The 21,226-nt window shown below is 44.4% G+C and overlaps 1 protein-coding gene across 2 annotated transcripts in view; it reads right to left on the reverse strand.

The window, feature by feature from the left end:
• FLNB (filamin B) overlaps positions 1 to 21,226 on the reverse strand; it is a 153,682-nt gene that overhangs the window by 50,045 nt on the left and 82,411 nt on the right. For both annotated transcript variants that reach the window (XM_003785545.2, XM_003785546.3), the window contains exons 5-18: positions 18,703 to 18,821; positions 17,829 to 17,906; positions 16,406 to 16,568; positions 15,644 to 15,841; positions 12,687 to 12,824; positions 11,025 to 11,151; positions 9,909 to 10,045; positions 7,808 to 8,001; positions 6,636 to 6,749; positions 5,940 to 6,083; positions 5,580 to 5,703; positions 5,087 to 5,247; positions 3,808 to 3,898; positions 3,398 to 3,567 (exon numbers count right to left, since the gene is read on the reverse strand). In XM_003785545.2, coding sequence (XP_003785593.1) covers positions 3,398 to 3,567; positions 3,808 to 3,898; positions 5,087 to 5,247; positions 5,580 to 5,703; positions 5,940 to 6,083; positions 6,636 to 6,749; positions 7,808 to 8,001; positions 9,909 to 10,045; positions 11,025 to 11,151; positions 12,687 to 12,824; positions 15,644 to 15,841; positions 16,406 to 16,568; positions 17,829 to 17,906; positions 18,703 to 18,821 — 1,958 coding nt within the window. The remainder of the gene's footprint in view (positions 1 to 3,397; positions 3,568 to 3,807; positions 3,899 to 5,086; positions 5,248 to 5,579; positions 5,704 to 5,939; positions 6,084 to 6,635; positions 6,750 to 7,807; positions 8,002 to 9,908; positions 10,046 to 11,024; positions 11,152 to 12,686; positions 12,825 to 15,643; positions 15,842 to 16,405; positions 16,569 to 17,828; positions 17,907 to 18,702; positions 18,822 to 21,226) is intronic.

Below are 21,226 nucleotides of genomic sequence, written 5' to 3' on the forward strand. Positions count from 1 at the left end.
CTTAGAGGCTGTCTCTGCTTGTGAATCCAGGGACTCAGTCATTTATCCACTGGTTCAGCCACTAATCCATATGCAGAACTTACAGGGCCAGGAGATGGGAAGATTTCCTATCCTCAGGGAAATCAAAATCCAAGAGAGGGGAGTTAATCACTTTTTTTTGCCATAGAGAAATACGCAGCACTGTAAATTGCCCAAATAATGAAACAACCAACCTTGCTCTAAATAACAAACAGGGCGGAGTCTGTGGCTCAGTGGGTGGGGCGCTGGCCCCATATACCAAGGGGTGGTGGGTTCGAGCCCGGCCCAGGCCAAACTGCAACAAAAAATAGCCCAGCGTTGCGGCGGGCATCTGTAGTCCCAGCTATTCAGGAGGCTGAGGCAAGAGAATTGCCTAAGCCCAGGAGTTGGAGGTTGCTGTGAGCTGTGACACCATGGGACTTGAGCTGTGATACCATGGCACCCTACCGAGGGCAACATAATGAGACTCTGTCTCTAAAAACAAATAAATAAATAAATAAATAAATGCCAGTCATCTACACCAAAGGCAACAGCTGAACACCAAGATTCTACTAGGCTCTTTGGACATCATAAGAATCATTTGGACAACTAACCCCAAGGGGGTACTCAGCATGCCATCAGTGAGAATCTCAAAACTTCTGCTATCAGAGAACTAGATGTACTTGACATTGGGGTGACTCTAAAGTAAGGAGCCTCCCACTCCAGCATCACTTCAAATGTGACAGAACTGGACTGAGGCTCCCAATCTCCTCCTCTGCCTCTTCTAGCAGCTTGGGGTATCCAGGGCAATGGGTTTTGCCAGTCTTTCTGGGAGTAGGCCAAATTCTGAACCTATTCTAATGTCTGCAATTTACTTTCTAACAGCTCAGCTAAAATACAAAAAAAATATAATATAGGACAAAGCAAAGTCACAAAATGCTTTTAGAAGAGGGTATGACCTTGTGATCTGGGGCACATGGCCATGGCCTTCTGGTACCAGAAGGAATGTGGAGGAATGTGGAGAATTGGTAACAAAGAATGTGGAGAATTGGTAACAAAGAAGACATCAAGCTGGGGTTCCCAGTGCTCCTACCAGCCCTCAGAACCATCAGCAAGAAAGTATTACTGGTTTACCACTGAGTGACCTGACAAGAAAAGGATACTCTATCTGCAAACGATTAGTTTTGCCATTACTAATAATGAAGCCCTTGTTAGGATTTTCTTTAAAGCTCAGGAAGAAGCAAGTCTGGAGATAAGAGGTTACAGTTATGAAGTGACACACAAATCTATCAACAGAGTGAAATGAAAAAGGCAATTCACAGAATAAGAGAAAATATTTGTAAATCAGATCTGGCAGGGAATGCCTCAACTCAACATATAAAAGAAACCTGATTCCAAAGTGGCCAAATAGACATTTCTCCAGAGAAGACATACGAAGGGCCAAGGAGCACATGAAAAGAAGCTCAACACCACTGATCATAGGGAAATGCAAACCAAAACCACAATGAGAAATTATCTTATACTCATTTGGATGGCTACTAACAAAAAATAGATTAACTGTGTGCTCCTGCAATTCCACTTCTGGGTATATACTCAAAAGAATTGAAAGCAAGAACTCAAAGAGAGAGGTACACGCCCATGTTCAAAGCAGCCTTCTTCACAACAAAAGGTGGAAGTAACCCAAATGTTCATCAACAGAAGAACAGAGGAGCAAAACACAGTCCATCTATACAATGGACTATTATTATTCAGCTTTAAAAAGGAATAAAGTTCTGACACATGCTACAACATGAATGAGCCCTGAGGACATTGTGTTAAGTCAGTCAGTCAGTCACAAAGAGACAAATACTGTATGATTCCACTTACATAAGGTACTTACAATAGTCAAACTCACAGTGACAGAAAAGTAGAATGGTGGATGCCAGAGGCTGGGGATAAGGGAAGTGGGGAGTTATTGTTTAATGGGCACAGAGTTCCACTTTTGTGAGATGATAAGAGTTCTGGAGATGGGTGGTGCTGATGGTTGCATAGTAACATGAATGTGGTCAATACTGCTGAACTAAACACTTAAAAATGGTTAAGATGGTAAATTTTGTGTCATGTGTATCTTACAATTTAAAAATTGAAGGGGGGAAAAAAGCACAAGCAGCAGCAAGTCTGGAGATGAGAGGCCACATGTATACCTGGCACATGGAACCTGTCCCAGAGAACCCCTCCCAGCACTGGAAGTTCTCAGAGTAAAGAGTCCACCTCCAAGGATGCACAGCTCCCAAAGCACGGGGGCCAGCGACACCACACCCCTCATCCTGTGCTCCTCATTCTTTCCCACATGACCCTTCACTGGGAAGACAGAAGTACTTCTTGGGCAGTGTTTCTGCAGAAACTCTGGCCTTTCTTGTCCTACAAATGGCATTTCTCACATAGGAGGACACTTTCCCTCAAGAATAAAGAAATCTGGAACAGATTGGAACAACTGTTTAGTACAGTGGGTGTAAGGATTAAAATCCAGGCTTTTCTGACAGGAAGTCTGCTCTGCAGACCCTGGAGGTGTGAACATGAAACAAAACAAAATTTTAAACAAATAGAAAGTGCCCAGAGTTTCAGTTTTACAAGATGTAAAGAGTTATGGAGATGGATGGGGTGACGGCTGCACAACATAATGAATGTTTTTAACACTAACGAACTGTACATTTAAAGACGGCTGAAATGGTAAATTTTATGTTCTGTGTATTTTACTATCATCAAATTGTTTTAAATTTTAAAATAAATAAATATGAACTTGTACAGACAGGTAGTTTTCTTAGCCCCTTGTTGCCTAAGATAATCAGAGTAAACCAGCCTGGATAGCAAGATCCCATCTGAAATCCTGCATTTTGTACAAGGGAATAATTTGCTGCCCTAAATAGCACATTGGGGCCTTTGGGACTAAAAGCTGAACTAGCTCTTTGAGAACAGACCCCACTCACACACCTCATAAAAAAGGGAAACTAAGCTAAAAGGGCCAGGAAGAAAAAACAAAGGTGTGGCAGCTCTTTACAGTAATTAATGGAAGGATTAAAAGGTAGCTGGTAAAGAAGGGAGAGGGAAAGAGAGAGAGAGAGAACTCAAGGGTGAGCGAGACAGAGAGAAAGCACGTGTGTAAGGGAAAGGTAGATATTAGGTCATCCTTTCTCTGATAAAACCCCCAATGGAGGAGATATGAGACTAGCTTCCCGCTTGTTCTCTGAGAACACTGCAGACCCTCCTGACAGAGCCATTAGGCTTTCTGTTAGTGCCTCCAGAGAGGTTCCGAAGGCAAAGCAGTGTCCTTCTTCACACCCCTGCATGTCCAAGGTGACCCACACTTTGCTGTGTAGGAAGGGGCCTGTTGGGGACCTGCAGAGGGAGGACAAGACCCTACCTGCTGGGCAGGGGTATATTTAACGGTGTGGGAGTAGTCATAATTATCGATGATATCCAAATCCTTCACGGCATCACCAGGAAGGGAGCTGTTGAACTGCACGTTGAGTGGGGCTTTCCCAGCCCCCTTGGTGTAGACAGTGAAGTGGGTCGGCTTCCCATTTTCCACACCTGGAAAGACACAGCATGCAGTGAGGAGATAGGGAGCTGGGGTGGTTTCACTTTCAGAACCAGTCTGACAGGTTCACCAGCACCAGTCTACTGACAGGGGCACTGCCCCTGCTACAGCAGAGCTGCTCAGACCACCTGCTGTTGGTGGAGGCAAGTTCCTCAAGGCCCTGGACCAAACACCCCAGGTGCCCCTGGCCTGCAGAAGGCCTGCAGGACAGCCTCAACCACGTGCCATCTCACCTGTTCTGCTGAGCCCCGGGCCTTCTGCCTTCACTTTGCTGGCGTCGTGGGAAGGGTCGACTTTGACTCTGAAAGGGCTGGTGGGAATTTCCTGTGGCAGAGACACTGTCTCAGTAAGAAAGCCCCGAATCAAGTGCCAGAGCTAAGGGTGCCCTGACCTTAGTGTCGCTTTTATTTAGTGGGTGGGGAGCAAATTGCCATTACCACAGATCAAGTCTTCATACTTTAGCATCAGATAAGGGCTGCATGTAAGGGGCCTGGATCCCTGATGTCACAAACCTGAGAACTCTGAGCCTTTAACACCAAATGTTGAGTGCTTGGAATGAAAAAAATACTAGCAAGAATGGAATCAGAAACACTATATTGGGGCTTGGAGCCTGTAGCTCAGTAGCTAGGGTGCCGGCCACATACACTGGGGCTGGCAGAGTTGAACCCGGCCCGGGCCTGCCAAACAACAATGACAACTACAACAACAACAAAAATAGCCAGGCATTGTGGCAGGCATCTGTAGTCTCAGCCACTTGGGAGACTGAGGCCAGAAAATCATTAGCACCCAAAAGTTTGAGGTTGCTGTGAGCTGTGCCATCACAGCACTCTACCAAAGGTGACATAGTGAGACTGTCTCAAAAACAAACAAAAAACACTATATGGGGCCAAGTGTAAAAGGAAATGTCCTCTAGGGGCAGCTGAGAGCTAAGGTCTGGGGAATCCAAGAAAGTGATCAGAAACAGAGTGATTATAATTCTTCAAAAAGAACATTGTAGACTATTAGAATAAAGGCAGCATAGGTTAACTGGATGAAGTCAACTCAAGATCATTACCTATAGGCACAGAACATTCTCCTGAGGTTCCTATCTATATAAGGTTAATTCTACTCACCAGGATTTCAAATTTCCTGTTTTACAGTACTGCTTGCCCTACCTTCACTATCGTATACCTGAAATTTCAAATCACCTCTCCCAGTGAAAGTTTTAGGGTAGAGGCCAAAGATGTAGCTTCAAAGACATTAAAACAGAACGTATCTATAAATTAATTATGTTTCAACCAAAAATGTGATGTTTTATGACAAACCAGTCTCTTTGCCTTCCTTTTGTAAGAAAGTGGTAAAAATTCAGTTCTTGGCTTTTCCTTCTGGGTTTTAAGAAATCTGAAAATACTGAGCAGAGTTCTCAAGATATCTCCCTGTCACTAAAAAAGCAAAAAGGAGATATGCACACAGGTGGCCAAAAAGAATCCAAGTCCACCCACCTTCTGTCTCCTCCCAGGCCCCAACACACACCTGAGATGCAAAGAGCACTTTGATAGTGTATCGCCCGGCGGCGGGAGGCACGTATTTCACCGTAAACGTATCATTGGCATTGTGAATAATGTCAAAATCCACATCTTCCTCATCCTCACTTAACACCCGGGCATCACACTTAATGCCAACGCTGACATCACCTGGAACAGACCAGGTCATTAGCACCAGCTCACAAGAAATAGCATGTCTTGTGCAGTCACTTCTAGCTCAGGCTAACACCCTTCCAAGACAGCAACTGGGAAGCTTCCAGTAAGAAACCTGAGAAAGGGGTGAGGGTAAGTCAGGATTTTGAAAAAGAAATGAAGAATTAGCAAAGCTGTCATCAAGGAACCGACACAGAGGTTCAACAGATAAACAGTTACCTCTTCCAATGGAATACTTCATGTTCAAAGTTAACTGCCCTGGAAATGTTATAAAAAAGACTGTCTTCCCCAAGGAGAAACTGTCACTGGGTTGAGTCAAGCCCTCTCACCTTCCCCGGCCTCAGTACAGTCCACTGTGAAGTGAGTAGGCTCATTTGCCTTCAGACCACTTCTCTCTACACCTGGTCCAAACACCTTGACCTTCTGGGGATGGCTGCCTTGCCCAATGTTGACCTAGGGAAGACATGGAGAAAGCTTTTGAGTTCTCCTCTAGTTGGACCCAGCAAAACACTGTTAAAAATGCATTTCGAGAAGTAGTCCTTCTGGGTGGGCAGAGTACTCAGACCACGCCATCTTTCCAGGCCCATCGAGGATGGGCACTTTTCATAGATCTGCCATGGCCATCAGGATCTGGCAGCACAAGACTAGGTCTCTATACACAAGGGCAAAGACTCCACCTCACAACCTACCCTGTAGGGGCTGTGTGGGATGTTCACTCCTCCCCAGACCACAGCGATGGTGTGCTTGATGGCCTTAAGTGGGGTGTATGAGCAGATGTATGTGCCATCCATCCGGCTCTTCATCTGGATGTCAATGGGCTGGCCTTCCCCATCCTGAAAAAGAACTAGAGCTAGGAACAGGGGCAACCCTTCCATGGTCTCCACCAAACAGGGCCGCTGTGGACTCTCAAGACAACCAGTTCACCATGTACTTACTCAACAAAACTTCATTGAACAACTATAATGTTCTATATTCTCACAATGCAAAGACAACAGGTAACAAAATATTATATGCATTTATTTGTTTTTAGTTATTAAGAGCAAATGGCCCCAAAGAAAACCATGGTCATTCAATGTTTCTTAATTTCTTTTCAATTCCTGCACTTAAGTCCTTGGCCCAATTCAATTAAATTAGATAAGCATGTTTTTAAAATCCTCTTTTATAACCTACCACCATGGCCTAAACAGTTTCAGCCACACAGAAAGATATTACGGAATCATCTAAAACAATCAAGCCTGATTTTTTTTTAAAATCCTCTTTTACATGTTAGTCTCATTTAATCCTCATGGAAACTGAGATTCAGACGAACTAAGTAACCTGCCATTACACTAGCAGATCTTGTTACCTGACCGTTACCTGCACACAGGTAGCCCCCAGAAATTTACCTGGGCAAATATCTTTAAGGGAGCTTTTCCAGCATCCTTAGGATCCACAGTGAACTCAGTTGGGTTGTTGACGATGCACCCAGATTTCTCCAAACCCGGCCCGTATGCTTGGACCTGAAGCAAAGGGCCAACAATGATTCTCTTCCTATCTTTAACCCAACTAAACCCCCGTATGAAGACCGGTAACTAGGAAATGGGAGAAGAACAAAATGACTTGTGTCTGATTTTATAGTATGCACGTAACAGGATGATTATGAGAAGTCAAATGCTAACATAGGCTATAACTTAAAAATAAATAGTATTGTTAATCTCTCATGAGAAAGAAAACTCCCTGAAACCAACCCCAAACTAACCCGGACTTCCTGCCTTACTCTGAGCTGACTTAGGGAACTTCTAGTAAATGGGGCAAAGACTTCCAGCTATGCTCAATTTCAATGTTCCTGCTTTGAGGGGACTTGGAAGTTTTACCACAGAAAACATTCCAAAAGTCTGTAGTCCCCAGAGAACAAAGGACTAGCAGTTGGCCTAAGAGGGGTAGTTACTGACCTGAACTGATGTCAGCCCACAAACTGCCGCCCAAGTGGGCCAACAGCTGCACATATGGGGATGGGGGGCTGCCACCTTCCTGTCAGCTAAGCTGGCTCAGAATTGATGCTTACTAGCCTGCTAAGGGTTTGAAAGGAAGCTATAGGAAAATTGTTCCAATTTAAGAGAAAGGGGACTGGAAAAGAAAATGACCTTTACCTATGGAGCATCTTGAAATAATAACTACAGAGAGTGGCAAAACTGAAATATGATGCTCTGGGGTACAAGAAAATAGCCGCTTATGGAGCTCTCAACATAGGCCAGGCACTGAGCTCAAAGCTGTTGCAAATTGATGCCTGCAACCTCCCTGCATCATCCCAGAAGGTCTAAGAAGCAAACAAACTATTATTCCCATTTTATAGAGGAAGATTCCAAGAGTCAGGGATGTGACTTGCCCACCATTCTAAAAATGCTAAGGGATACTACAAGGACTCGAGCTCAGTCCTGTGTCCTTCCTAAAATCTCAGTGGTTCCTCTCTGCCCTTTCTCCATATGCTGCTTAAGGCAATTCTTCAGGCTTGGGATAGAGGTGGGGGCTGTTCCAGGAGCCAAGGAAGAAAGGCCAGAAGGAAGACAAGTTGAGTCACCAGATCAGGGTTGTAGTCTCCTGTGGCTGGCTGGATGAAGGCCATGTATGGGCTGTCCTTAATGTCTTCATCATCACACATGATGTGAACGGCGTATTCGCCAGGCTCCTTGGGCCAGTATTTGACATCACATGATCCATCATTCTGGTCATCATATTCAATCTTTGCCTGGGAGGGGCCTTCAATGGCAAACCCTGGAAGATGGGGTGGAAGGGACTTCCTGGTTATATGATGTTAAGTACCTGTTCTGTTATTACCAACTCATTCCCTCTTTCTCCCGAAAAGCCAAGTATTGGCCAGAAGATTAGAATCTGTTTGCGTACCTTTTCCACAAAACCAGGCCCACTGAGTCTTCACTAGAGATGGAAAGGCTGGATTATATACTTTTTTGTTTTTACACTATCTGACAGGAAGGGTCCAGTCAGCAAATCTTCCTGTTGGCAATATGGTAACATGTCCAAGCCTAAAACCAACACCCACTCTTTACATGCCAAATTCCATTTCTGGGCTTTTATCTGAAGGAAATTACCAAGGATATGCATTGATCATTGTTTTTATAGCAAAACCCTGGAAATAACTGGAAAGCTCAACAATAGATATATCCATACAATGGAATTCCACAGAAGCTGTGGAAAATGAAGGTATACCTTGTATTTATTTGATGCAGAAAGACATGAAGACCTCCCCAAGACATTTTATGTGGCAAATCAACATGTGTATGTGTTCATAGAAGAAAACAGTCTGGAAGGATATACCAAAAGGTTTAATATCATCTCTGGACTAGAAGGTTTTACCAAGATGATTAATATGTAGTATCATCTCTCTAAAAGGGAGAAATAAATGTGATTTCTTATTTTTCTCTTTTGCTTATTGATATTACCTAACATGGGAGTCATTCAACTATAGTCCAAGGGCTGAACCTGGCCTGCTGCTGATTTTTGTAAATAAAATTTTGCTGGAGCATAGCCATCCCCATTTACTTTCATATTTTCAGGTTGCTTTCAGGCTATTGGTAGAGTTGAATAATTGTAACAGAGGCCATATGGCCCACAAGTTAAAAATATTTGCTATCTAATTTTAAATGATTACATATCAATACATAGGTGTCAAATATGTGTTTAAAATACACCATATTTTGCCATGTGTAATGCACTCCTGTACATAATGTACACCCACATTTTTGGCCCAAACTTTTAATAAAATGCCCTTTGAGAGAGTGACTGGCTCTCAGCCAGAAGAGACCCATCTGGGGAGAGCTAATGCTCCCCCGGTAAACGCAGAGATTGTACCATCTTCCCGCAGCCACCCACTCTATGAAGGCTGCCCCTTCCCCTCCCCTATCATATCAGGGGTAAGCCAAGATGATCCCATGTGTGGTTGGTGAGGTGGGAGCTTCTGAGGCCACTCAGCCCACAGGCAACCAGGTAGAGCCTTGGGGCCTTTGTACGTATGCAGGGCAAGAGCCTCACAAGCCCCACCATTGTCCCTTCCCTGATCATAGTGCTCAGTGGAGGCCATTCCAACCCACTCCCATCAGATTCCAGATCTTCCTGGACTAGAACTCTAGTGCTTGGTGGGCCAGGCAGGAGTGCACATCAGCCCTGGGAGTCCCACTGGGCTCCTCTGCTCCCAAGCCAGACTACCTATGTATAATGTGCATCCCATTTTCCCTCAAGAATTTGGGCAAAAAAGTGAGCATTATACACAGCAAAATACAGTAGTCAGTTATACAATAAAGAATATGTTTTCTCAAATTTTAGCAAAATTCATTCATACAAATTAAGAGTGTCAACAATATTTGCTAAGTGTTTACTGTGTACCAAGCACTGCTTTAAATACAATGTCTACATAAAACCTTGGCTGTCAAGATCGAGCAGATGAATGAATGTAGGTGACAGAGGAAGTGGGAAACCAAAAGGGCAGAAAGAAAAGAGGAAATCCAGTTCCACAGTAGAATACAGAGATGCCTGGGGTGGTCAGGAGGCCAATAGGCTAAGGGAAGTGAGGCCAGGCAAGGCCCCAACACCCAGCCTGACACCAGGTACAGGTGCCCTATAATCCTCAGCTCTCCAGAAGCTGCTAGTCAGCTGCCTCCACTTACCTAGAGACCCCACTTCAGAGCCGACAGACTCCACCACAAAGTCTGCTGACCGCCCGACAATCCCACCATGGAGGCCAGGGCCCCAGGCACGGACTTTCTGCATGCCTGCTTCAGGACCAACTTGAACTTCAAAGGGACTAGAAGAAAAGGAATAGAAGAAGCACTGAAGAAGAGCAAATAAGGGGCTAACTACAGCCACAGACTGTGGTTCCTTTGTACATTCTTTCCACTCACCCAACCTTTTCACCCAGAGTCCCAAACTCTAGTCAAGCTCTTTCTCCATGCAGGTCCCTCTGACAGCCATTGTTATGTCAACAATATAATGTAATGTGGCTGCCTCTTGGAGCTCAGGTGGCCACTGGGTTGGCACTCAAGCCACACTGCCTTGCCTTATTTTCCTGGTCATTTACCTTGTGTGTGCAGGGCTCCCCAGAAAGTGAGTCCTGGAAGGTGAGAGTCCATGCTTTTCTATATCCTGCTTATGCTATAATAGGAAAACTAGGCTAAACAGTCTTTATCTCATACATGAATAAATGTGCTTTAACCTTGGGTGTGGGAGATTCAAAACAAGTGAGCTTAGAACCCTATAATGCCCAAATATTTCTCAAGGCAAACCAAATTTATTCAGGGTTTAAAGTTGCCCCCAGGAGAGCTGGAAAACAAGGGGGCAATTGCAATACCCACAAGGCAAAACTGTAGTCTGCATCCTTTGGCACCTGAAAACACTCATGTAGACGGCTTCAGTGTAAACCGTAGCAGATTTTGCCCCCATGGCATTCGTGAACAGAGGCATTCATTGAAAAAGGGAATCTCGGTTTACATAAGGGCATACAGATACACAGCCCATTTGCTCTCTATTACTGCTCCTCTGACTCCCTGCCTCCCACCAGCCCCAAACTGCCAGCATTTGATTTAAAGCAAGTCAGCTAAAACCACAGCAACTTTCTGCTGCTTTTGTGAACAGGCCAAATGTCTGTGCTGCTCTGAAAAAAAAAAAAGTTTTCAACAAAGCAAATCCCTTTCCCTCCTGTAGCTGGGGAAGGAGAAGCAGCAGCCCGAGTCTGCCCTGGGCTGAGCACGCCTCCGGAGAAGTCGCATTTCCAGCTGCAGCCTCACCTCTTTGGAATGTGGTGTCCCCCCCACGTGATGGCAATGCTGTATCTCCCTGGGGTGCTGGGGTAATACTCAAATGTGTAGACCCCATCCAGAAAGCCTTTCTGCTTCACCAGCTCCTCCAGACCCTCTGTGGGAAGAAAGCAAACAATCTTTCCAATACGATCGTAGGCTCGGCAAGAGAATCAAAAGGACAGAACAGTAAGGCAGCCACATCCACAAAACATAAGCTACCTAAGAAAACTAAGTGGGCCACCTGGAGGATTACTCCAAAGCTACAAACAGAACCATCTCTACTTTAAATTGTAAGGACAAGAAGGATTTCCTAGCTAATTGGCTTTAAAAATCTTTCTTGGCTTTGAGGGGGCCCTGGGATCTTAAACCTCTTGAGTTGTTATCAAGATAAATCCAGTCACATCTCAGTATTTCCCACCAACTGCAGCCACCCTTTTTGCCCCTCCACAAAAACTGGGAAAGGAGTGAACCTTTAAGAGTATTTAGCATGAGTTTCAGGGTCAGTGTTCGAGCATCTTTTTCAAGTAAATCTGGACAACAAAAGCAAGAAAGTCCTTGCATGCTGTCTGAGAAAGGACAGGTTTTAGGTGCAAACTCCAGACCCAGCCATCAGGCAGGAACTTGTTTTATGTTGAGCCCTGAGGTTTGGCCAGGAAAGCCGTTGAGTCAAGCAAGTATCCAAGGTCAGGAAAAAATGCCTCGTTGGCTCCTGTTGCAACAAGCTGGGAGGGAGGGCAGCCCCACAGCAGCTTGGCTCCAGGTTCTAGGCAGTCTAGAACCTTGGCTGTCCCTGGGGCACAGCCTGCTCCAAAGCTTGATGCTCTGAGATCAAATATTAGCATTCTGCAGCTCAGAACACTCTTGCCCCAGCCTGTTGGGAACACAAAGGGTGAGAGCCATCCTAGCACAGGAAGCTCAGGTTTCCACAAGGCATGGGAGCAAGACCGCCAAGCACTGCTACACCTGAGATTAGAAATGCTGGGCTGCTTCTCTGTTCCAGGGGAAAAGAAGAACAGGGAAGCCACCCATCCCCACATCTGCTGTCTCCTTCTCTGAAGGGGGGGGGGGGGAAGGGCTGCAGGGTGTAACCTACCTATCCACAAATGGCATTTATCTATAAAGAAAACTTACTCTTAAGGAATTTTATTCTCCTTCTATAAGCAATGATCATAGTAATTAAGTATTTGACATAATTTCATAGTCTATAAAATGTAACCTGTAATGGGAAAAATCACTAGCTTTGGAGACTTTGCTTGAATTCCAGCTCAGAAGCCTACAAGCTGTTGTAACCTTGGGCAAAAACCTTCCTCTCTGAGCCTAGGTTTCCTCTGACAAAAAGAAAAGAAAAGCCACTTCTGGTTGTTGTTCTAATAGCAGCATTTCCCCAACTCCTTTACACACTACTTTTCTACTCCCAGACATTTTAATATAATGTAAAGCTATCAAGCTACCCCACTGTTCTTGCCCATATCCAGGACAGACATTACTATTTAAACCCTGTTCCCTTTACCAAGGAGCCCAGATAGCCTCAAATCCTTGACATAGCTCTCTAGAATAAATTGAGAACTGGCTGTTTGATGAAATCTATATGCCACGGCTGCAAAATTAAACAAAATCACACCTGAGATAAAGAAAGAAAGGAACACTTACTGGGCCCCTTCACGATTACGCTGAGCTCCCCACTTCCCGCAGCTTTGGTGTCAACCTTGAAGTCTGCAGTCTCTCGGATACGGACACCTCTGGGCTGCAGGCCTCGGCCACTGGCCCGGCAAGCGTTTGGACTGCAGGCTGTAAGCACAGTTTCAACATCAATTCAACCCTTCATTCTCTGGTTGGTCATCAAAGCCAAGGTAAAGTGGAACCATCAGCCAAGAAAATGTTTGCTTTGCACAAAGACTATGCAGTAGTGGCCCAAGACCAAGGGTCCCATTCAGGGAACACATCGGGCTAGCAAAGAAGGACACAGCATAACTTTGTCCAGCCATGCCACAGAAAGACTCAGGAAAAGTTACTTTGGAAAAGAAAAGAGGGGAGCGTGGCAAATCCACACTGGGCACTGGCATTTACCCTTTTCTTTGTGAGGGGGAAATGCCTCACAAAGGCATTTCCTTAACCAAGTGCTGGACATTATTCAGACCTCATTGCCATACTCAAGGGCCCAGTAATTGGTAAGACTGGACATTTCCAAGTCTACTTGGAAAATGCAGTGCTTGAAATTGCCTGTCTGGGTTCCAAACCCGAGGTCAGCCATTTCTGAAAGTTTAAACATTGTTGTCTTCTGCATGAACAACCAGGCAAAAACAAAACAGCTAAGAAAAAAAGAGAGACCATTCCAGAAGAGCTTTTGAAAGGAGAGGAAAAAAAAAAAAAAAGAAAGAAAGTGAAAGAGAGAGAGGGGGAGTGTTGTTCAGCCCCACCTGAGCCAGTATTTTAGTGCTGATACGAGGCCCTCAGAGTGTGAGTGACTAAAAAATCAGTAAGTAGCAGTAAATACCGTTCCTGATTTGATTTTATGGCTTAGTTTAAAAACTTAAAAGTTGTAAAGTCAAAAAATTAAGGACTAAGGTAGCTTTTGGTATCCCTTGAGAGGTCCACAGTATCCAGGGGTTGATAAAACATACCTACCTCTATGCCCTAGGAATTCTTTGCCCAGTATGGGCAACCTTTTCATGATGGAAATTAGAGGCTAACGTGTGAAATGTCCTGTTGTTAAAGTGACTTTTCCTTTGCAAAGCTGACACTGCACATTTGAAGCTCTCTATACACAGAAGACCCCAGACTCCAGAAGATAAAACTCTTTACTCCACAGAAGGAAGGTAACTCCTCCTCTGGCTCTTCCTCCCTGCAACATCCTCAGCTGGCTGTTTGGCAAATGACTGCTTCCCAAAGAGTCATATGCACACTCTTGGAGTTAGAAATGATTTCAGATGGTTTATGGATGAATATAAGTTTATGGTTGTACTTTAGAGCAAGGGACATTGGTTTTCCATTGTGAAACTGATATAAAGTTTATTTTACTATAAAAATCACTTAAAAGGGGAGGGGATGTTAGTAAATCAAAAGGAAAAGTCAGCTGGGTTCAGGGGTCCCAGCTACTCAGGAGGCTGAGATAAGAAGAGCACTTGAGCTCAGGCATTTGAGGGTACAGTGAACTACAGTCCTCCTACTGCACTCTAGCCTAGGTGACAGAGCAAGACCCTGTCTCTAAAAAAAGGAAAGAAAGAAAATGTCTATTAATTAAAAGCTAAATTTTATAAGTGATAGATGGGATGGATATGCTGGCAGTGAAAAAAATAGTCCAGGAGTGAGGGAAGGTTGGAACAAACTAGGTAAGATTAGGAAAGCTGGTTAAAAGTCTTTCTTGCCTTATGTCAAAATGTTTTGCTTTACGAACACATTGAGATTTTTTGTTTGTTTTTTCTTTGTCAAGGGGAGAAAAATTAGTCATACCAGAAATAAGTCACAGCAGGATGACAGGACTTCCTCGGCAGGTTTTAATGTGCTTTAAAACACTCATGGAAATTCTGAACCTGTGTGATAGTCTCAACATCAAAAGGGTAACTGCTCAGTTCATATAAACACTAAATGAAGCTAAAAAGTTTGAAGGGCACAGCCAGCTTCCCCCTCATCCAGCAAAGTCCTAGATGTTTTTAAATGCAATTAGAGAGTGGGTCTGGGGTCTGGCTGGACAAGTTGTAATAACACTTGCACAGGAATTTCCTGAAGCCACAAAGAACCAAGCACAGCTGTCATTCTCCAGCAGCACAAAGAAGTGACCAAAAAAAAAAAAAAAAAAAGGCCCTCCCAACCAGCCCTTACCAAGTAAGAGGCCTCTGGCCCAGAGGTCTCAGCTAGGAAGCCAACAGCTTTGGGGTCCAGGCTGGCCCAGAGGCAGGATTCAGAAGAGGAAGCCAAGTCTGCAGACGCAGATTCGCAGGACAGAACAGGAAAAGGCAAGTACGGGTTAGAAAAGGAAGCACAGTTGGAAAACGAAACAAAACAAAGAAGAAGAGTGACAAAGTTAGAAGGAGAGAGTCTAACGGTAGAGGAAAGTGCATGCTCCTGGCTGCAGAGGGGCTTCAGCAGAGTAGTTAAGGGCAGGGTCAGCAGAGACCACAGTTGCAGCCCTACTGATACTTCGTGCTACTGAAACCTCATGTTGGGCTCAGCATGTCCACTGCAGAGTGGCGATGACCGCAGCACCTGCAGCACACAAGCTGGTGTGATGATTCAATGCGGTTGTACTAAATGCCTGGCAGCCAGTGACGGCCAGTGCTCGTGCTGCTGCTGCTAACGTCAGTCGTGGCACCAACTCCTCCAAGTGCCTCCAGCCCCACCTCTCTCAGTGAGGGTAATGACTCTCCTGGATGCGTGTTTTGGGGAGGATTAAGTGAGTTAATACAAGCAAAGTATTTAGGTCTCTGCGTAGCTCATAAGAGATTTTAGTATTAATATCTTAAGAACAAAGTGAGCCACGTCAGTGGGAAGAAAGGGAATAGGTGTGAGCTCAGTGTTACACCCCAGCCATTTTCCTGTCCTTGGTGCCCAGCAGTGCACAGTTTACATGCAGGCCAGTCACAGATGTACTCAGCCCACCTAGCACTCACCTTCCCCAACCTGCACAATGAAGGGGCTCTTGGGAATGGTGTCCCCGGCAAACGAGACCTTGACCACATGGGGGCCGGGCTGCATGGGTTTGTACACACATCGATACAGTTGGTTTCCTTTGTCTTCCACGAGCAACTCCATGGTGTTCTTCCCCTGGGGATCTTCTACCTCAACACCAATGTCACCCACGCCGGCTCCTGAGAGAGAGTGAGCATTCCATGAGCTGATGTCACCCTCTCAGAAATCTTACTGCTGAGTGCAAGTGCAAACAGGACACAGAGAGGCCCTCAGGCAAGTCCATACCAACTGCTTTCTTGGGTGGCTGAGGCTGTGGCTAACTTCTCCGTTCTTCACATTTTTTATTTTCTAAATTTTCTACACTAAAAACAGAGTTGACTATTCAAGAAGCATGTCTTATTCAGTCCTTTTTTTATCCCTCGTAACATCTTGCACAGAAGTAGGTCTAGTAGATAATTCTTAAAACTTAAGTTTCTTTAGACTATTTAATCAAATCAGAAATGTGCATAGAAACGAGTTAATCAATCAAAATCAAGCCTAAATATTTTAGAGATGAAAAGCCAGCTATGAGGGGGAAAAAAAGAAAAAAAAAACTACAACTACAACACAAGAAGTTCCTTTTATCGTTGTTCAATTTAGAAGATAAAAAGCCAAGCATCCCACGTCTTCGAGTTCCTGAGGATTACATTTCAGCCTTTGGAGGAAAGCCCAAGGGTCTGATCCATGGAGGAGAAGCACATTACCTGCTGTGTAGATGTCAAAGTAGGTGGGCTTATTGGCGATGTTCCCTGTAGCTTCCAATCCTGGGCCTTTCGCAGTGACTTTACTGGCATCCCCCTGGGCCTTGTCAACATTCACTTCAAATGGACTCTTGGAGATGTGCTGTCCTGCAAAGAGGACTGTGACCTACAGATGAAAGACAAGTGAAATATACACAAGCCCAGCAAGACCACATCAAGCCACATGCACTGATAATCTTTTCCACCCTCTTCCTGAATATATAGAGGTGGCTGGAACCAAGTCAAATGGCCTGAATGGGAGTCCTGCCTGCCCCCTTCAGCCATACAAATGGGTCTGGGATATCATGTCCCTGGCAAAAGAAAAATGCTTATATCAGATATACTTAACCTCTCTAGTAGGAGATGAACAGACACTTCAACCTATAGACACTGGGTCCTTTCTGGGAGCCACTATCTCCCAGAATAAAATATGTAGTACCAGGAATTCAAACCTAGAGTGAAAGTGTTTTTCAAAGGACGAAGATCATTCTTAGACACATGGACTTGAAATGAGTACAATGATTTTCAACTAAAAGTTGAGTCACCTTTGACTCGAGTTGTCATCTTAAATTTTGTCAAGAGAAACTGGGTTGGGTTTCACGTGAACTCATCCTTGACTGAAATGAATCTATTATATCATAAATGCTCCCTTCAAGAGCATTTATTCCTAATTCTTTTTTCCAAATGCCTAATAGTCTAAGGGTATAAGAGAAATCTAAGGCCATCGTCCCAGGTGAATCTACCAAAGCTCAAGGTAGTATGGTCCATGTCCCAAAGTCTGGGCACAGTACATGGGGACTGGCCTTTATATGCTGTTGAGGGTTTTCCTCCAGTGAAGGGCACACTCATGCCTTTCGCCTACAGTACAGGCTGACCTAGCCCCTGCCCTATAGGCCACCTGGACACCATCTCAAACAAAACTCAAAATGTTGCCAAGACAAAGTGCCTGGGGACTCCACCCCCACCACGTCTGCAGCTGCTGAGAGAGCCATTTCTCTCCTCTGTGGACAATTAGACAGGCCCTCCAGAGCACCTCCAAGAGGAATACCTAAGGAAACACTAAGGACAAAGTCTACAGTTCAGTCACTACAGCACTTACACTCCAGGCATGTATCTACAATCATCAGTCACCTAGATGGTGTTGGAAAAGTCTTATGACATTGCAAAGAGCCCATCCATGGAAACAAACCAATAGAGATGTATCAGCTAATGTCTCAAATCTGATTCATAGTGATTCCAAATTTGCTACAATGAGCATAGATATCTTTATAATCAGAAAGGAAAATCAGAAGTTAATGCAAGAAAAACCGTTTGTCCTAAGATCTTTCTTCTACCGATTAAAACAAGCCTGAAGAATAGTTCGAGCCATAGCTGTGATGCTTCTTACTTTGTGCAACCCAGCGACCTTGGGCAGATACTCCACAGAGTACGTCTTGTTCTTGTCATTGTCAGGGGTTACTTGTGCCTAGGAAGGAAGATAGGTAACAATTAGAGAGATGTTGGGTATGAGTAAGGGGCATGGTACGCCAGCCAAGGTCCTACAGTGAGCGGCCAGGTCAGGAACCCTGCTGGCTATTTCCTATCCCACCACTCCTGCAGAGCTACCAGGAGAGTAGTACCATGGAGTCACAGAAGCAAAACCCCACAGCACAAAGGTAGAACAAAGTCAGGACTCCTCACTGTCTCAGGGGTATCACTCTCTAGGTAAGAGAGAATATGAAGCAAGTACCATGAACCTTTATTGGCTCCCATTTCTGAGGACATAGGAAATGTTGGGCCCTGTGTTAGGTAACAACAATAAAACAATGTATAAGTCAGGCACAATCCCAGCCCCATGGGGGAAACAGACAACATGTCAATAAACTTCAGATTTCAGCTTATGCTAGGTGAAAGGAGTAAAATATGGTCATAAGAAAACAAATGAAGAGAGAGATCAGCATGTATAAAGGGCTTGGAGGGGGAACCAAAGAACAGTCAGTGTGGGAAGAGAGTGGAGCATGAATCACCTTGTTATTCTGGCCATCAGCATCTAGAACCTCGACTAACAAGGCCTTTGCTAAACCCAAAGTATCCTTTATTCTATTAAACACTGCATCCTTAGGATCAATTTATATTATATTTTAAGCCTCAGCATCCTTTTGGAAAAAACAGTTTTGGTTGGAGCTACGATGAGGGAAATGGAGGCACAGTCCCTGGCCCTGTTCTAAGCCCCCAAAGCTCCATGGGATACTAGACAGCAGAGTAAGCTTCCTCCAACATACTTCCTCTTTGTTCCCTTCTGGGTCCTCGACAAACACCATCACGTCTCCTTGCCCGGCACTGATGGTGTCCACAGTGAACTTGGCGGGCTGCTTCACCATGTTTCCAGTGGGTTCAATTCCTGTCATAGGTGTACACAGACAGACAATGTTACAAGTTATGCAAGGCCATGGAGCAAGTCATTACCCCATGACTCTTTCACGGAGCTGAGAGATGGGACCCAGCTCTGCAGATCCCATGAGGGAGACAGGGACAAACTGCCATGGCAAGGACAATCAGGTTGAAAAAGTTAACTTTGCCTATGTTATTTGATCAACATCCAATTCTGAAATATTCAGAGGTCCTCAGTCAGGAGCCTAGACAACTGTGCCAAGTAACACTGTCAGTAACTAGTAGAGGGGCTTGCCTTAGGCAAGACAAGGGGGTGGGGTTGGGGCATGGTGGGACCCTCATTTTTCAATTTGAAAATTATACTCAATTTTTTAAATTAAACTTCTTATTTTAAGATGTTTAAGCAAAGTCATTTCAGGAAGATTCACATGGAGGTGTAAGAAATGTCCTTTATCCAGTGTCCCCAATGATAACATTGTGCAAAACTAAGATATAGTATCACAACCAGGGTATTGACATTGATACAGCTAAGATACAGAACATCCTGTCACCTCATTTTAGCTGTTACAGCCTCACCTACTTCTCTCTCAGCCACACTCTTCTTAGCCCTGACAGCCACTGATCTGTTTTTCCTCTCTAGAATTTTGAAATTTCAGTAATGTTGTACAACAAAGCATGCATTATGTAACCTTTTGGGACTGGCCTTTTTCACTACACATAATTATCTGCAGACCCATCCAGGTTGTTGCATCTATTAATGGTCTGATCCTTTTTATTACTGAGTAATAGTCTATGGTGTAGACGGACCACAGTTTGTCTGTGGGTCATATGCTGATTTTGCTTATCTGGGGTGTCAGATTATCATGAAAAGTATGATCTTTTTTTTTGCTAATCAGCTTTCATTAGTGTTTGTGTATTTAATGTGTGGCCTAACACAACTCTTCTTCTTCCAATATGTGGCAGAGGAAAAAAGTGATTGAACACCTCTGGACTTTAGCTGTTCGCCCACTAAAGGACATCTAGGTTGTTTCTGGTTCTCTGTTACTGATAAAGTTGCTATCAACATTTCAAATATATATATTTCAAACTTAAATTCATACACAAACCTATATTTCAAAGAGATACAGATATATATATATATATATATCTTTGCCCCTGGTTCCTGACACAGACCCCCTAATACCCCTTGGAATTTCCTAGGTGAAAGGAACCTTTTGTTCTAAAGAGGTGACTCTTGGACAGCTTTGTTATGGGGCTGGTCACCAGCATGACCAAGTCATGATCAGAAGCTTGGAACTTTCAGTCTACTCCTCATTCTCCAGGGAGGGGAGAGGAGCTAGAGATTGAGTTTATAGTAATCATACCTGTGTGATTTAGTCTCCATAAATATCCCTGACGCACGGGGTTCAGAGCGTTTCTGGGTTGGTGAACATTTTGTATGCCAAGAGGGTGGCCTTCCTCAATTATTTCTTTTCTATTTTTTTTGAAACAGAGTCTCACTATGATGCCCTCAGTAGAGTGCCGTGGCGTCACAGCTCACAGCAACCTCAAACTCTTGGGCTTAAGTGTTTCTCTTGCCTTAGCCTCCCAAGTAGCTAGGACTACAGGCACCTGCCACAAGGCCTGGCTATTTTTTGTTGCAGTTGTCATTGTTTAGCAGGCTCAGGCCAGGTTCAAACCCACTAGCCTTGGTGCATGTGGCTGGTGCTATAACCCCTGTGGTATGGGTGCTGAGCCAAGCCTTCCTCAATTTTGTGGGAACAGAAACCCCAGTGCTTGAACCCCTTCTGAACTTTGCCCTGCACCCTCTTTAGCTGGCTGTCATCATATCTTTTATCATACCCTTCAGTATGAAACTGACAAAGGCAAGTGCTTCCCCGAGTTCTCTGAGCCATTTCAGCAAATGACCTAACATGAGAGGGTAACGAGAACCTTGGATTAGTATCCAACTTGCACAGCAGTTACGGTTTACCAGAGAATCCACCATTTGTGATTGGCACCTGACGTGGAGAGTTTTGTGAGACTGAGCCCTTAAACTGTGAGGTATGCACTAACTCCAGGTAGACACTGTCAGAATTAAATGGAATCAAATGGTGTCTACTTGGTGTCCTAGAGAACTGGAGAATCAGTCAGTGTGAGGCAAAAAGAAACCCACAGATGTTGATGATCAGAAGGGAAGAAATGAGGAGGAGTCGTTGAGTAGAGAAGAATTTTTCCATAGTTGTAAATGAGAGTTTTGAAGGGAAAACAGTGGTCTTCCTGTACAATAAGTTTTTGTTCCTCTGGGATAAATGCCAAGGAGTTGAGTTGCTAGGTCATATGGCTATGGTATGCACTGCTTTTGTTGTTTGTTTGTTTTTAAAGAAACTATCAAACTGAGTTCCAGAGTAGCTGTACAGTTTCACTTTTCTTTTT

The sequence above is a fragment of the Otolemur garnettii genome, unplaced genomic scaffold (assembly GCF_000181295.1).
Source record: "Otolemur garnettii isolate 467f Iridium unplaced genomic scaffold, OtoGar3 scaffold00015, whole genome shotgun sequence".
In the NCBI taxonomy this organism is placed as follows: Eukaryota; Metazoa; Chordata; class Mammalia; order Primates; family Galagidae; genus Otolemur; species Otolemur garnettii.